The following is a 17,161-nucleotide window of genomic DNA, read 5'->3' on the forward strand; positions in this document are numbered from 1 at the left end:
CTATCTCCCCTCCTGAACGTGAGCCTAGGCAGGAGGTAGGGCTGGGTTGGGGGTGTCCCCGCAAACGGGCGGGCCAACACCTAAGCCACCCCCACCCCAGAGCCCACTGATGTGGGAGTCAGGCGAGGTCCCAGGAAGTCTCTGCCGGGGAGGGGCGGTGTCTCTGTTTAGGGGAGCTGGGGGAGGGGCTGTGACAGGGGCTGGAGCCTGCCCATCTGTACAGTGGGTACCAGAGCTCCAGGGGTGCCAGGTAGGAGGGATAGTCTGGATTTAGATTCCTGCCGGTGGGGTCTCTGCTGTGACCTTATCTCCTGCCCTCAGCCCAGGTACCCGCTTCCTTGGCCCCAGTGTTGTCAGTAGGGCAGAGACAGGCCCCTGAGATCCCCCAAGGGCCTTGCAGATGTGAACTGACTTGGATCTGAGGCGGGTATTTCAGGCTTCACCCCAGTTCTCACACCCTTGTTGGGCAGCCTTAGTGCCCCTTCTCAGGAACAGCACCAGCCCTGCCCCTGCAGAACCCCAAGCCCTTGCACCAGGAGCTCCCTGAGGCGGGGCTGGGTCTGCTCACAGCACCGAGGACGCCCAGCAAACACTTCGTCTCTGGGCCTGGTCAGCCAGTAAGGCTGCACCAGGGCAGAGGTTATCCACTCCAGGTGGGGCCTGGAGATGGTGGCAGGCCAGGTGGGCGGGTGGCGTCTGCCAGCCAAGGTCTCTCCCTGACTTTGTGAGTGAGGATTTAATTGCTCTGTAAATTTACCTTTGAGGAAGACCTTGGTGAGCACTCACCTCTCCCAACTGGAACCAACACTTAGAAGCCGAAATACCAGTTTCCATTGTTGTGAGAAGGAAGGAGTCAAGGGGGGATTAGGGGAGCAGGCGGTGTGTGGAGCCTGGGGGCAGCCCTGGCCCTGCACCCCCCTTCTCCTGGGCTCTGGGCTGTGGGCCCAGGGTCCAGGGCTGAACCATGGGGCAACCGAATAAACAATTCAGTGAGGCTCTGTGTGGACCCAGGGATGACTCAGTCCCTGTCCGCCCTGGGGGTGCTCCGGGGCGGGAAGCAGAAGGCCACAATGATGACCCTTGAGCTTTTCTGGGAAGCCTTCCTGGAGGTTCAGATGAGGAAATGGGGAGGAACCCTGCACAGAAAAAATGGCGAAACAAAATCTTGGAGGGGGGAAAGCTTTAGCAAAACCAGGGGACGTGGCAGCAATCCTGAGACATCTCACTTGGCTGGCAGAGGGAGGGACGGACGTCTAAGATATGAGAGTGATTCTGGAAGGGTGGGTTGGGGCAAATCCAGGAAGACCTTGAAGGCCCTGTTAAGGTTGGTCTTTATCCTGTAGGTCCAGGAGAGCTACTGAAGGTCTGTGAGCGGGGCAGGGTCATTCATTCATTCACAGAGTTTTATTGAGCACCTGCTGTGTGCCAGGCGCTGTCCCAGGTGCTAGGGACACTGGAGCTTCCGTCCTCTTAACTGTTGTTATGGCTGATGTTTACTGAGCATTCACCATATACTATGCATTAGTCTAAGTTCTTCATACATATTACATCATTTCATCTTCACAGCAACCTTATGAGGTAGTTACTATTATTATCCCCATTTTCCAGATGCAGAAACTGAGGCACAGCCAGGGTTAAAGTGACTTGCCTGTGGCCACAGGACTACCAAGATATAGGATTTGAACCCCAGCCCTCTGGACCAGGCTCTCTGCTCTAAGCTGCAGAGTTTCTCTAATCACATCCCAGGCCCTTCCAGGCCAGCTCCGCATCGGGCATCTGTGGACATGGGCTGGTTCAGTCTGGCAACAGTGACCCAGAGCAGGGTTTGGCCAGAAGAAGCCACCATGTGAGAGGTCCAGACAAGAATAGTGGGGGCTCATATGCCCCCAGGCTGGCCCAGCTGGGGTCTGGGAGGGGCAGCACCTCCTGTTACTGACTTGGCCCGTGCAGTCTGGCAGATGGCACCAAGAGGTGGGCAGGGCCAGGACATTCTCCTCACTTAACAAATGGGGCATCTGGTGCTGCTGAGGGCCCAATGCCATCATTTCAAGGGGAACTGGCTCAGCCCCACCAAATGCAGCCTGGAGATGGCAAGGGGGAACCAACATCTTCCAGGGATGCCTAGGAAGGGGAGAAGGTGCTCTCCTAGCCCCTGGATCCCCCACCGTGGCCCTGGAACTAATTCATGTGAGGGGAGAACTGGGTTGTTCAGAGTCGTGGCAGGATTGGCGTTTGAAGCAGATCAGGCCTGAGCAGATACGGTTTAGTAACCCCCAGAACACCACCTGTTTTGTGAGGAAGAGCCTTTGGGCCGGGATGATTGGGCTGATGGCTCTAGGGTCACAATAGAAGGATGAACCGATTGATGGGATGAGGGCATCCAGCCCAACAATCAGGACATGGGATATTACGTTCTTTCAGGTGACCTTGGCTGGGGGGAGACAGGGGGACCACTGGGGTGGGAAGGCAGGACAGCCTAGGCGTGAGTGCAGGAGGTCCAGAGCAGGGGTTTGAGCTCAAAACGCTTCCCTACCACTTCCCAGCTGTGTGACCATGAACTAGTCACTCAGCCTCTCTGTACAATGTGAATGATAATTGTATCCTCCTTCCCGGGTTATTTGAGAATCACAAGAGAGTAATGCACATGAGGAAGTGATTATTCTGTCTGTGGAGCACCTTCTCACATGCTGGGCACACAATGCCCTCCCGTTTATCGCCGGAGATGAAATAGGTAAAGCACCTGGCACACTGCTTGGTATATAGTAGGTGCTCAATAGATGTGACTTATTAATATTAATGATACTAATGCTGATCCTCACAGCAGCCCTTCTGGGTGGGGGTGGGTACTCCATCTTCCAAATGAGGCTCAGGGCCCCACGGGGAGCCAGCTACTCAGACATGACTGGAAGCATGTGCATTACATGAGCAGGGATGGCCCTCATTCAGGGATGGGCAGGGCATCTGTGGTGACCTCATGGCTGGCTGAGCCTCCCCCAGGGGCAGCGGATGGGGGTGAAAGGGGAGCCTTGCGGTAGAGGCTAGGTCTGGGGAGAAGGGGGCATCGGTCAGGATCGGCTAGGTTATATTGCAGTAACAACCCTCGGATCTCAGTGGCTTGAAACAATCCAGGTCATTTCTTGCTCACACTGTATATATGTACCTCAGTGCAGCCCATCTGAGGGCTCGGTGACTCAGGTTCACAAAGCAGATACCATTGCACAGGTGCTGGTTGCTGTAGCAGAGGGTCAAAGAACTCCAGACTGTGCTGTCCAATAGGGCAGCCACTAACCTTGTGGGGCTGATTGAGTTTAAATGAATCAAAATTAAGTGTAATTTAAAATGTAGGGAATTCCCTGGTGGTCCAGGGGTTAGAACTCCGTGCTTCTGCTGCTGGGGGCCTGGGTTCAATCCCTGGTCAGAGAACTAAGACCCTGCAAGCTGCAAGGTGTGGCAAAAATAAATAAATAAAATGTAGCTATTTAGTCACACTAGCTACATTCCCAGTGCTCAGTTGCTACATGTGGCTGGTGGCTACCGTATCAGACAGTGCGGCTATAGGACTCTTCCATCATCACAGAAATTTCCATCGGACGGTGCCCTTCTCCAGCAGCTCAACATTCCAGCCCGAATATACATCCTTCTTTTTGCAACTCACACAGGAAGCTGGAATGTGCAGTCCTACTGTGTGCCCACAAGGTGGGGAGAATGAGAAGTATTTGGGGAACAGCATGATGACCACCACCAAGAGTGGACCCTGGATCGAGCTGTGGGTCAGCAGAAGGGGAGATCCAGGTGGAAGGGGAGAGAAAGGAGAACTGGTGAGACCTGCAGGCAGAGGGCAGCTTGCAGGGGGACTAGAGCTGGTATGTGTGTCCCATAACATGATTCCCAATCCCGGGCCTCACTCCTACCCAGAAAAAAAGCCCTGAGGAATATGGTGGTCAAGGGGCTACATGCCAGATAGAGGGAGGGGTCAGGGAGACAGCAGGAGGGATTCAGGTGAGACTTACGGATACACTCTCCCTTAGGTCAGGAACCCTGAAGACACCTGCAGAGGTGAGGGGTTGAGGAATCTCCTGGGTCGAGCATGGCAGAAGCAGACTGATGTGTGCCATGCGGCTGGGGCATGGCTGAGATGACCTCTAAAGGACGCTGCTCCATTGGAGAATTGGCCCAGAAACCAGGCCTGGCCCTCCCCCTGCCTTTCCTGTTCGCCTCAGCTAAATAGATCAGAAGGAAAAAGTCTGTTTGATTTTAATCTCAACGCAGGACACTGGAGATTACATTTTCCACGGAAAATGTCAGCCATTGCCTAAAATAGGACTTTGGAGAAAATGCTAGAAAGTGTATTTTTAGGTTACATGTTTCCCTCCTGGATTCCTGCAGCCCAGTGGGCTGCTTATTACTCCCCATGGTTCAGCTGCCAGGTGCAGACCCCAGACCTTTGAAACAGGTGGTCAGGGGAGAGGTGCCCATGAGAAGAAATGCTGGCAGGTGCTCGAGCCGAAAGCAGGTGGACAGAGGCAAGGACCCATGTCAGGGAGGAGGAGAGAGGGAGAGCCAGCCTGGGGTGGGGCTCGGATTCTGCATGCTAACAAGCTCCCTAGCGGCCCAGGGTGGGGCTGGGGGTGTAGACAAGAGGAGGCAAGGCTCAGTTAGGCTTGATCTGGGAGGGGCCTCAGACAGCCGTGGGCAGGTCCCGAGCTCGGCAGGAGGAGGGAGAAGCCCGTCCAGGGCCCCTTTCCACAGACCCACAGATACCCTTGCTGGCTCAGTGACCTTGTTCAAGCCACGAATCCACTCTGGACCTCACTCTTGCACCTGCGAAACGGGGTCGGAATTCCCACCTGCCTCCCCTGTAGGCTGTTGGGAAGATTCCAAGACTTCAGGTACTGGGGCAGCCAGCTCCACCTGTAACATAGGCGCTTCGGGAAACAGGAGATAAAAGTGGAACCCGTAAAGTGACAGCAGGTCCTGGTGGTGTTTGGAAACATGGTTCTTCAAAATGTTCTGTGGTCTGGGCCTGGGCATGCTGGCTGGGTCCTCCCTGAGCTTGCCTGGAGCGGAGGGCCTGGGAAGTGACAAGCTGAGACTCAACCTCTAGGAACTGAACTGCGGTGGGTTTCTCAGTGCCGGGGATGCTGGCTGCTGGGGTCGTGCTCAGGGGGAGCCTGAGATGGGGTGGGGCTCAGAGGGACAGCAGTGCTGTGGGCCTTGTCCCTGTGGTCCTGGAGAAGCAGGTGTGTCAGAGGTGGCCTGAGCCGATGTTCTCAATTTGAGGGAGGGGCTACCCTGCCATGGGTGGTGGACATTGAATGGGGCCAGGTGGGCATCTGAGGAAAAGCAGTGCAGGGAGCTGTGAGAACTATCAACACCCTGTGTGACCTCAGGGGTTCCGTCTCTTCCCCAGGCCTCAGTTACCCCTCTGTGCAATGGGGGAGTGTCTAGGAGGCCGCTCCTGGCTCCCGTCTTGTCCCAGGGTGAGCCAGGCCACACCAGACCTTCCTCAACCAGAGTGAGGTGAGGGTGGGGGGTGGAAGCATCTGGGCTCAAGCCATCCGTTCTGTGATCTCAGAGAACTGGGGTGATGTGTCCTGCCCATCGTGGAGGTCCCGGTGGGCACATGGGGAGGGGCTGCTCAGACTCCACTCTAACCGAGTCATTTCTTGTCTCCCCATGGCTCCCGTGGCTGCCTGGATCCTGCAGAGCTCCCGACCGAGGAAGGTGAGCCTTGGGCCAGGGCGGCCTATGAGGTCACCAGACGCCATCGTGGGCCATTCACTGTCAGGCCGTGTCCTCCCCGCCCCCCCCCCACCGGCATTGCCCATCTGCGCCTCTCAGGACCTCGGGCTCTCCCTTTTCAAATGGTAGGGAGGGAGTGGGCCAGGTGGTCCTGAGGCCGCCCCAGCTCTGCATGGAAGCAGGTCAGTCGGTCAGGGGCCCAGGTCTCATGCGGCGCTCCCGTCCCCAGGGAAGTCCCTGTGGGAGCTGGTGCTGGAGCAGTTTGAGGACCTCCTGGTGCGCATCCTGCTGCTGGCGGCCCTGGTGTCCTTCGTAAGTAGGGCCCCCATTTCATGGCATCGGGCAACCTGGGAGGGAGACCAGGTCAGGGCAGTGCTCAGAGGCCCAGGCTCTGGGCCACAGGGCTGTCCTCTCAGCTGTGGGCATCCCTGGGCCCCTACCTGCCCCCTGCCGTTGCCCAAACCCTCGCAGCCCCCCACACTGGACTCCCGGCTCCCATCTGTCCCCTGGCTGTCAGAGTGAGCTTGCAAAAGCACAGGTCTGACCCCGCCCCTCCTTGCCTTAGCACAGGGTTTCTCAGCATCAGCCCTGCTGACTTCTTGGACTAGATAATTCTTTGTGGTGGGAGCTGTCCTGTGCACTGTAGAATTTTTAGCAGCATCCCTGGCCCCTGCCCACCAGATGCCAGTAGCACTCCCCACTTGTAACAATCAAGCCTACAGATGTTGCCAAATGTCCCTGGGGGGCGAAATCCCCCCGGCTGTGAGCCCATTCTGTGACTTGCAGAGCTCCTCAGACAGACTTCGGGCCTTAACCTCCTGCAGCCTCCTCGTGGATGCTGGTCCTTGTGGCTGTCCCCCATCTGCCCTGCCCAGGCTCCTTCTGCACCTGCAGGGCCACGGGCCCAGAGTGGAGCGGTGGGGAAGGGGAACACCAGTGGCTGAGCAGCAGAGACCCAGCGGTCATGCAGGGAATGGAGCCCCGGGGGTGCATGTGACTCTTGCCCCAGGCCCCTCCAGCCAGGAGGGGCCCAGCCAGCTGTGTCTGACCGCCCTGGCCACTCACTGTTCCTTGGAAACGGAGGACTCTTAAAAAAGAAAAGTCTGTCCAGGCAGGTGCCCAAAACAGCTGAGCCAAAGGGTTCTGCTACCCTCTCCACGGAACAGATGGACACACTGAGGCCTGGAGAGGATGACAAGTGCCCACCTGGGCCAAGAGGTGGGAACGGACTTGAACCAGGTCTCGCGCCTCCAGGCCTGGGCTCTGGCTGGAATCATGGTCCTCTGGTCTGTGAACCGTGAACTTGAGCCTGCAGCAGGGTCACCTGGGCTGCTTAAAACACAGACTGCTGGGCCCCACCCCAGAGTTTCTGACTCGGGAGGTCTGGGATGGACACCAAGGATTTGCATTTCTAACAAGTCCCCAGGTGATGCTGCCGCTGCTCCTAGTCTGGGCACGCCACACCTGCTCCGAGAACCACCGCCAGGCAGGTGGCGACGCCTCCTGCTGGCCGTCACACAACGGCCCCACGTTCCTGAAAGTGGGTGGGGTGGGACGTGGGCTCTGGTGGTCAGTACCTGCAGGGGCTGGACTTCGTAAGCCAAGGCCTTCTGAGAGCAGACCTCTCTAGGTCCGGGGCTCCCCAGGGGTATTTCCCCCAAAACGGGAGCAGACAGAGACCCAGCACACAAAGGAAATGGCAGGCAGACCCTGGCCCACGGCTTAGCCTAAACTCAGCAGCTTTGATTCCGGCAGGTCCTGGCCTGGTTCGAGGAAGGTGAGGAGACCACAACTGCCTTCGTGGAGCCCCTGGTCATCATGCTGATCCTTGTGGCCAATGCGATCGTGGGCGTGTGGCAGGTGGGAGGCTCGGTGGTGGGACTGGGCCCTGGGGTCTCCCAGCTGCTAGGTGTGACCTCCATTTGGTCCTGGAATCCTGCAGGTCCTTCTGCTTCCAGATCCATCCCAAGCCCTAAGGGTGTCACTCCAAGGGGATGGCCTGCTGGGGCCAGCAGGGACAGACAGCCTTCCTGCCTCTGCAGGAACGCAATGCTGAGAGTGCCATTGAGGCCCTGAAGGAGTATGAGCCTGAGATGGGCAAGGTGATCCGCTCGGACCGCAAGGGCGTGCAGCGGATCCGCGCCCGGGACATCGTCCCCGGAGACATCGTGGAAGTGGCAGGTGCGTTGGGGGCCTCCTCCTTTCATTATGTGACGTGGACGAGCCCATCCTTCTCTTTATGCAGAGGGGGTAGCTGTTGGATTCCTCTAAAGCTCTTTGGCCAAAACCCCATCGGACAGATAAGGGGACTGTAGGCCAGGGGACAGCTCAGGCCTCTGCCTCCCAGCCCCAGCCTTGGTTTCTGGGAGCCCTCCTGGCTTTCCCAGGAGGTGGCACCCAAAGCCACCCTCAGCCAAGCTATTCTCCCTCCACAGTGGGAGACAAAGTGCCCGCCGACCTCCGTCTCATCGAGATCAAGTCCACCACGCTGAGAGTGGACCAATCCATCCTGACTGGTGAGGCCTGGAGGCCGGAACCAGGGGCGGCTAGGCCAGGGGACAAAGGTGCCTTCACGTGGGGCTTCTCATTTCTGATTCCGCATCCAGGTGAATCTGTGTCTGTGACCAAGCACACGGATGCCATCCCAGACCCCAGAGCTGTGAACCAGGACAAGAAGAACATGCTGTTTTCTGTAAGTGCTTGGGATGCCTGGGGCCTTTGCCTGGATGGTGATGATAAAGATAATAACATTTAGGTTAATCAGCTGAAGCCCTGTGGGAAAGAACCTCATCAATTATTAAGAATACATACAAACTTATAGTAATAATAATAGCTGTGTTTACCTAAGGCTGTGTGCTTGGCCCTGTTCTAAGCCCTTTACCTGTATTAATTTATTTAATCCTCACAGCGCCTTTGAAATAAGTACTCTTGTCTGCATTTTCCAGCAAGGAAGCAGGCACAGAGAGGTTAAGTAAGTTGCCCAAAGTCACACAGCCAGCGAGTTACAGAGCTGGGATGTGGACTCAGACTCCTGATTCCAGAGCTTTTTCTCCTACCTGCTAGGCTTATCCTGCCTTAAACTGGAGAGAGGCAGAGCCTCTTTTGCCTCAACAGAATCCTCTAGAGGGAGAAGCATTGCCAAAATGGTGAAGGATATCAGGAACAGTCCATTTCTCAGATAGGAAAACTGATCCCCAAAGCAAGATTCCAAGCCGCCCAGCTCTTCTCAGGGAGAGTGATGGGTTCAGCTCTGGTGGGAGGGATCAGCCCCTGTGGCCTTAGAGGGACTTAACCAGTGATGCTCACAGGCTGCCCATGGAGGCCACAAGGAGGGGTCAGGCCAATTGGCAGTGGCCCTGGGCACTGAGTTATTAAAGTCTCCCCAGAAGTGAACAGAAATGGAGAAAGTGATATACACCCACAGCTCTTCTTGAGGAGAGCACCCTGCCTAGGTGCCTGGAAGCTTTGGACAAGCTGCCTTGGGTGGGGAGGGGACAGCAAGGGGCATGTTCAGGCATTAGAAGCTGTCACTTAGAAGCTTTCTAAGGAGGGTGCCCTGGCTAACTACAGGTCATTTCCTTAGCGGAGGGGCCTGTAAGAGGGGGCAGGAGCTGCATGGCTCAGGGCAGAAGGGATGCTGAGGCTACCAGAACCCACCTTCTCTCCAGCCTCAGCATAGTGCACCTGTCTGAAGGGGACTGAGTTATGAGCCTCCTCAGAGCAGCTGTATCTCGGGCCTCTGTTAGACCATTTTACAGCAGAGGACACAGAGGCTCAAGGCTGGCTGGCACTTGCACCAGGGCTTGAGGATCTTACTGGGGCCTTGGGAATGGATGGACTTCAGCTCAAATTTTCTGGATTCTTCAGTAAATATTTATCGACTGTTTACCTGAGATCACGGTTAGCCACACTCCCGTGTGTCTGTATTGGTCGTTTATGAGCTGAATTTTGATGGGTTGGTGCTGTGCTGTGCTGGTTGATCATACTGTCAATATCGGCTGGTGCTTCCTCTGTGCCAGGCCCCCCATGCTAGGCACTGGGTATGTGGCACTGAACCAAGTCCCTGCTTTCATAGAGCTGACACTATCATGGCGATGTGACAGTAATGACTCAAGACTACATAGTGGCATACCTCTGGGAGCACTAAGTATGGAGAAAAAGAAAGCCAAGGAGGGGAATAAGAGCCCTAACCCCAGCCTGCAGGGATCAGGGGTTCTGGGCCCCAGTTGGGGTGCTAACTAACCCTTTCCTTATCCCTCCCTCGGCCAGGGCACCAACATCGCATCGGGCAAGGCGATGGGTGTGGCAGTGGCCACGGGCGTGCACACGGAGCTGGGTAAGATCCGGAGTCAGATGGCGGCCATGGCACCAGAGCGGACGCCCCTGCAGCAGAAGCTGGATGAGTTTGGGCAGCAGCTGTCCCGCGCCATCTCTGTGGTCTGCATGGCCGTGTGGGTCATTAACATTGGTCACTTTGCTGACCCGGCCCACGGCGGCTCTTGGCTCCGAGGGGCTGTCTACTACTTTAAGATTGCCGTGGCCCTGGCAGTGGCCGCCATCCCTGAGGGCCTCCCGGCTGTCATCACTACATGCTTGGCACTGGGCACACGGCGCATGGCCCGCAAGAACGCCATTGTGCGGAGCCTACCCTCCGTGGAGACCCTGGGCTGCACCTCGGTCATCTGCTCTGATAAGACGGGCACACTTACCACCAATCAGATGTCGGTCTGCCGGGTGAGTGGCTGCAGCCAGCTTGGGTATTACTGTGTGAAGTTTGGCAGGCTAGGCTCCCTCTCTGGGCCACCCCCTGACTCCTTTTTGGCCAGAGGTGGAGGAGAGAACCTGTGTGCTGCCCCATGGTGGGGAGCAGATCCAGGTTCTCATGGGGCAGAGCAGCCAAGCCTGGCTGGACATGCATCATTAGGACCCATGTGTCACTCGCTAGGGCCCTGGCAGGCCACTGCCCATCTGTGAACCTTAGTTTCCCCATCTGAAATTTGGGTGTGCAAGCCCTGCCAGGTAACCATAAAGGACACAGGGGAGGGTCAAATACAGCCTGGACATCTGATCCAAGCTGGGCCTGGACCCAGGTTCGTTTTTTTTCTTCTTTTTCTTTTACTTGTTTTAAGAAATTTATTTATTCATTTATTTTTGGCTGCGTTGGGTCTTCGTTGCTGCGCGCGGGCTTTCTCTAGTTGTGGCGAGCAGGGGTCACTCTTCGCTGTGGTGCATGGGCTTCTCGTTGTGGTGGCTTCTCTTGTTGCAGAGCACGGGCTCTAGGCACGTGGGCTCAGTAGTTGTGGCACGAGGGCTCAGTAATTGTGGCTTGCAGGCTCTAGAGCACAGGCTCAGTAGTTGTGGCGCACGGGTTTAGTTGCTCCACGGCACGTGGGATCTTCTGGACCAGGGACTGGACCCAGGTTCTATCCTTCACCACCGTGACACCGCCTGTCACCAGATACGCCAGCTCCAGTGACCTGGGAAGGGCCCAGGCAGGAATTATTCATTCCCTGGCACTTGATCCCAGATCCTGGGCTGCTGCCCACATGCATCAGGGAGTCTGGCTGAGACTCCAGCAGGCCCCAGGGGTAGAGGAGTGGGTGGCGTGACAGTGAAGCTTTCGGATTTCCCACTCCCTAGGTCCCCCAATCACTCCTCTCCCACCCCTGCTCCCATAATCTGCCCACTGGGCCTGGGAAACCCAGGCTCTATATCTGAGACCTTAGTCCCCCACAGAAGCCCATCAGGGGCTGCCATGGGGTTGGGGGCACCAGCACGCTTTACTGCCCTGCAGTGCCTGACCTGCTAGAATCCCTAGTAGGGCTTCATTTGAACAGTCCTACTAGGGATTCTGAAGTAAAGATTTGAAAAACACAGTATAGGGAAGTCGTAGGGGCCTTACATACTGGATGAAGGGTTAAGAAACTTGACTTCTCAGGGGCTCTGCTGGCTGGAGGGCTGTCTCCAGGGGCAGGGAGGAAAGTGCAATGGAAGGGATGTTTATTGAGCACCTGCTGGGCGCTGGGCTGGCCATTGGCTTGGCAATGTGCAGTGAGGCAGTTTCCAGGAAGCAAGCATTATCTCCCTGGCAGAGCTGGCTGACAGATGAGGACGTGGGCTGCCCTGGGAGAGGTGAGCCCCCTGTCCCTCAGGGGCAGAGGTAGGGGCTGGGCCCTGCGGGCAGGAGCTCACTCTCTGGGGACAGGGATCTGTGCCTCAGGATGCTATGTAGGTTTCCTCCCTTGGAGGTCAGGAACTCATTCCCTTGAAGGGCAAGGAGGGTCAGCTGCACTCTGATCCCACTTTCTCCCTGTTACCAGTGGAGAAACTGAGGCTTAGGTGCTCCGCCAGGGGTCACATAGTGAGATGGGCAAGGACCCGGCTTCCTGTCCCAGCTCAGGGCTCTGTCAAGCTGGCAGCTGCCCCAGAACATTGAAGAATCTGCCATAAATCTCTCATGGGTCTAGAGCAAAGGACAAGCCTGAACTGGACACACCTGGGCAGGGCAGAGAGGCCCGGCCTCAGCCTGGACACAGTACTCTTACACTTCACCTCCAAGATCCTGGGGGAGGGAAGGCCAGTTCCTCCTCTGGAGACCCACAGGACACCACCCTGGGGTCAGGCTTGAGTCAGACTGGCTGCCCAGGGAGGAGGGCCTGCCTGAGCACGCCCCTGCGCTCCGCAGATGTTCGTGGTAGCCGAGGCCGAAGCGGGTACCTGCAGTTTGCACGAGTTCACCATCTCGGGCACCACGTATGCCCCGGAGGGCGAAGTGTGAGTGCTCGGCAAGGGGGCTCAGGTGGGCGGGGTTTCCTGGTGGGCGGAGCTATGTAGGACAGCTCTGAGAGCTGTCATTGGTGAGGCCTCTTGGGGGCCAAGAGGCTGGGCATTGCCCAGGGGCTGGGACAAGGGCACCGTACTGACAGCTCTGGCTCCACAGGCGACTGGGGGGGTGGCCTGTGTGCTGCGGGCAGTTTGACGCGCTGGCGGAGCTGGCGACCATCTGCGCCCTGTGCAATGACTCAGCGCTGGACTACAACGAGGTGGGCCCCCGCTCCCCTTCGTGACCTCCCTGGTATCCAGGCGCTCAGAACAGACCCTTCTCCCAGAGTATCAAAGCTCACAGGATTGGAGGTCCACACCCCAGGAGCACTGCCATCCTTTGTCCTCTCCACACTGCCAACCCCCCTCCTTCCTCAGACTGGCTCTGGAAGCCCGCTCGGGGCTCTTGGGCTGTGGGGGACTGTAATGTAAAGGGCAGAAGGGCCAGGGGTGCCTGGGGAAAGAGGTTTGGGGGACAAGACTAGGAAGTGTTGAAAGCAGAAGGCACAGCCCAGAAACGGGCACTGAATGCAGCACACGGGAGGCCGCTCCTGCCTGTTGGGGTTGGGGGCGCTTGGTCAAGTCAGTCTGACGCCCAGATGAGGGCAGTAGACAGACACCAAAGGGTTTGGAGCAGGAGAGTGATATGGTCAGATCTGCATTCACAGAAGATCACCCAGAACAGACTGGGCAAGACCCGAGCCGAGGAGCCCCTTGTGGTCATCGAGGCCGGAGAGGTGCCAGCTGAGTCCTGGCTGGCGCTTCAGGGGGAGGGGGGCAGGCATGGGTTGGAGAGAGAGTTTGGAGCCCAGATCCTGGGGCTTGGTGACTGGTTAGGTGAAAGAGGGAGGAGGTCAAGTAGCTTGTAGTTGCTGTCCTGGCTGGGACTGTCATGGGGGTGGCAAAATAGGGAGGGGAGAGGTAGCCTGAGGGTCCCCAGGGAACAAAGTCCAACAGGCCGCAGCTGTACATGTGGGCTTGGAGCTCAGGAGAGAGGTTGCAGTGGGCTGGGTGGGCCCTGGCCGTCATGAGCCCATGAAGGATGGGAGAGGCCAGGGGCATATGAGGCCTCTGGGAGAGGCGGGTGGACGGAGGGAGCAGGGCCCAGACAGCAGGTTTAGAAAGAGGAATCTGGTGAAGGAAGCTGAGAAGTATGAGCAGAGAGCGATTCAGAGGATAGGAAAGGTGCATGGCCATTGATGTCAGGGGAGGAAGGGAAGGGAGGAGGGAGGGTCAGGTCAGCTGGGCTGGGAAGGGCCCACAGGCCTGGCGCAAAGGACGTTACAGGTGACTCTGGCAAAGGGAGCTTCAGGGGGCAGGGAGCAAGTGGGAGGTGAGGCTGGGGGCCGCCCTGCCCCTCACTCCCTGTACCTGGTCCCCGCTAGGCGAAGGGCGTGTATGAGAAGGTGGGAGAGGCCACGGAGACGGCCCTGACTTGCCTCGTAGAGAAGATGAATGTTTTTGACACGGACCTGCAGGCGCTGTCCCGGGTGGAGCGAGCTGGGGCCTGCAACGCGGTGAGCAGCTTGAGGGTTTGGCCACAGGCCGCGTGGCTGGGGCTTCTGGGGCATCTGGAGAAGGGAGGGAAGGGAATGAAGTGGTGGGAGGCTTCTGGGAGGAGGAGGGCCCTCAGACCCCTAGTGAGACTGGTCTAGGGGGAAAAGAGAGGAAAAGCTGAGTGTGGGCAAGGACTCAGAGTCGGGAATTACACAGCATGGTCAGGAAATGGCAACTTTGGGGCATTTCTGGGGCTGGAGAGGGAGAGAGAGGCCTTGAATGCCAGGGTCAGAAGAGGATACACAACATTGTGCGGGGAGCAAGAGGCTCTTCATGGGGCTGAGCAGCTGGCGAGGAAGCAGCCAGAGTTGCTGGCTCTGCCCCTTGTGCCCTGACCCACCTGGGCCCTGCAGGTCATCAAGCAGCTGATGCGGAAGGAGCTCACCCTGGAGTTCTCCCGAGACCGGAAGTCCATGTCGGTGTACTGCACGCCCACCCGCCCTGGCCTGTCGGCCCAGGGCAGCAAGATGTTTGTGAAGGTGGGCCTGCTTGACCAGCCTGGGGCCTCTGAAGAGCCAGAGCCTGCAGCGGTGGGAGACTGGGGGAGGTGTGAGGCCCTCTGTCAAAGCGAATACTCCATAACAAGGGTGGTCAGCCTGCCATGGGGAACTGCGAGTGGGATCCACGTGTGGGGCAGATAAAGCCAGGGCCAGATGCTGAGGCCTGCCCCGCCCTGTGGTCCCAGCTCTGGGCTAAGAGGCACTGCCTCGCCACGTGACCTTGCGGTCACCATACCCCCATGTGGGCCTCGGGCTCCCCATCTGAACAGCAGGTCAGGCTGGAAGGTCTTGGAACCCCTTTTGCTTCTGATGGGGAGTGTTGAGATGGTTGGTGTGCAACTTTGGTGCTTTGTGTTTTGGAAACCGAGTCCCACGTTCCCATCCAGACCCCCGTTCACGTCTTCACGCGCAGTGGAGGGTTTTAACCTCTTTGGAAATGACAAGCTTCTGTACTGGGAGCTTGGGCTGCTGAAAAAACCCAGCATTTGGAGTGCCCTTTGAGGAGGGGGAGGAGGCACTGATGGAGGATTCAGAGGTTCTTCCCAGGCCTCAGGAGAGATCTGGGTTGAGACCCCAAGGCCGCTGAGTAGCCCGGCACCCCCAAGACCACCTTCCCAGAGCCACACCCCACACACCCTCAGCAGGGTTCTGTTACTGGTCCCGCTGCCGAGCACCCCACAGAACTGGGATCCCGGTAGCAGCAGGCTGGCAGGGAGGCAGGGCTTGCAGGAGGGCTGTCATTCCCACCCCATCCCCCAAAATACTGCAGCAGGCCTTCTCAGCTGCAGGTTGGTGAGGCGGGGGTGCCTCCGCATGGGCTTCACATGGTGTCACACCCTGTGTGAGGCCCCTTCCCTCTGGGCTTTCTCACAGTGGGGCCTAATCGGTTTCCTCTCCGAGCTTCCAAAGAACGGATTCTGGTCTGTGCCTTGCTGTGTGTCCCCTTGGGTGACCTTTCCCCGTATCTGGGCCTCAATTTCCTCTATTAGGCAGGAGGGAGGGAAGGGGTCCTGACTGACGGACTTGTCTCCTCCCCTACCCCACGCGGCAGGGGGCACCTGAGAGTGTGATCGAGCGCTGCAGCTCAGTCCGCGTGGGGAGCCGCACGGTATCCCTGAACACCACCTCCAGGGAGCAGATTCTGGCCAAGATCCGGGACTGGGGCTCAGGCTCGGACACACTGCGCTGCCTGGCACTGGCCACCCGGGATGCGCCCCCGAGGAAGGAGGACATGCAGCTAGACGACTGCAGCAAGTTTGTGCAGTACGAGGTGGGTGCTGGGCCCCAGGGCTGGGAGCCATGTGTCCGTCTGCGGCGCTGGGCAGGTGGCAGGCTGAGGACGGGCCCAGGCCCCACTCGCATCTGCCCCCTCCCTGCAGACGGACCTGACTTTCGTGGGCTGCGTGGGCATGCTGGACCCTCCGAGGCCCGAGGTGGCTGCCTGCATCTCACGCTGCCACCAGGCGGGCATCCGTGTGGTCATGATCACGGGGGACAACAAAGGCACGGCTGTGGCCATCTGCCGCCGGCTTGGCATCCTCAAGGACACAGAGGACATGGTGGGCAAGGCCTACACGGGCCGAGAATTTGATGACCTCAGCCCCGAGCAGCAGCGCCACGCCTGCCGTACGGCCCGCTGCTTTGCTCGGGTGGAGCCCGCACACAAGTCCCGCATCGTGGAGAACCTGCAGTCCTTCAATGAGATCACCGCCATGGTGAGGCCACGAGACGGGAGCCTGGGGAAGGTGGCGAGGGTGGGGGTGAAGCACTTGCCATAGGCCTTGGGAGGAGCAACGCGGGCAACCGCTGCTTCTGCTTCATTCTTATTTTTCCCAACATTTTATTACAAAAAGTTCAAACACGAAGAGAAGTCAAAATGATTTTTATAGTGAATGCCTATAAATATCCACTATCTAGATTCTATAAACAACATAGTTATATTTGCTTTATCACGTACCGATCCATCTACCCATCCTTCATCCATCTTTTCTTAAATGTGTTTCAAAGTTGCAGACATCAGTACACTTTTCCCCCACCCCACACGCGCTAGGGAACATTACCATCAACCCGTGAAGTTCCCTTATGCTCCTTCCCATTTTTTTGCATCATAGATTAGTTTTGCCTCTCCTGGATTTTCATATGAGTGGGATCATACAGCATGTGCTTTTTTGTGTCTGGCTTCTTTCCTTTGAGGTTTACCCATGTTGTTGCAGGTATCAGTTACATGATTGCTTTTTTATTGTTCAGTGGCATTCCATTGTGTGAATATACCAGAGTCTCTTTTAAAGATTTATTTATTTATTTATTTATTTATTTATTTATTTGCTTGCTTGTTTGGTTGCGCCAGGTCTTAGTTGCGGCAGGTGGGCTCCTTAGCTGCGGCTCACGGGCTCCTCCTTAGCTGCGGCTCCAGGGTTCCTTAGTTGTGGCATGCGAACTCTTAGTTGCGGCATGCATGTGGGATCCAGTTCCCTGACCAGGGATCGAACCCAGGCCCCCAGCATTGGGAGTGCAGAGTCTTATCCACTGCACCACCAGGG

At 57.4% G+C, this 17,161-nt stretch overlaps 1 protein-coding gene across 2 annotated transcripts in view; it reads left to right on the forward strand.

The window, feature by feature from the left end:
- The window catches only part of ATP2A3 (ATPase sarcoplasmic/endoplasmic reticulum Ca2+ transporting 3), a 32,232-nt gene that overhangs the window by 4,015 nt on the left and 11,056 nt on the right, over positions 1–17,161 (forward strand). For both annotated transcript variants that reach the window (XM_007454173.1, XM_007454174.1), the window contains exons 2-14: positions 5,707–5,724; positions 5,972–6,054; positions 7,498–7,602; positions 7,785–7,923; positions 8,178–8,258; positions 8,349–8,434; positions 10,012–10,476; positions 12,428–12,516; positions 12,683–12,785; positions 13,950–14,081; positions 14,475–14,600; positions 15,673–15,891; positions 16,001–16,336. In XM_007454173.1, coding sequence (XP_007454235.1) covers positions 5,707–5,724; positions 5,972–6,054; positions 7,498–7,602; positions 7,785–7,923; positions 8,178–8,258; positions 8,349–8,434; positions 10,012–10,476; positions 12,428–12,516; positions 12,683–12,785; positions 13,950–14,081; positions 14,475–14,600; positions 15,673–15,891; positions 16,001–16,336 — 1,982 coding nt within the window. The remainder of the gene's footprint in view (positions 1–5,706; positions 5,725–5,971; positions 6,055–7,497; positions 7,603–7,784; positions 7,924–8,177; positions 8,259–8,348; positions 8,435–10,011; positions 10,477–12,427; positions 12,517–12,682; positions 12,786–13,949; positions 14,082–14,474; positions 14,601–15,672; positions 15,892–16,000; positions 16,337–17,161) is intronic.

Source organism: Lipotes vexillifer, unplaced genomic scaffold, assembly GCF_000442215.2.
Source record: "Lipotes vexillifer unplaced genomic scaffold, Lipotes_vexillifer_v1.1 scaffold680, whole genome shotgun sequence".
NCBI lineage: Eukaryota > Metazoa > Chordata > Mammalia > Artiodactyla > Lipotidae > Lipotes > Lipotes vexillifer.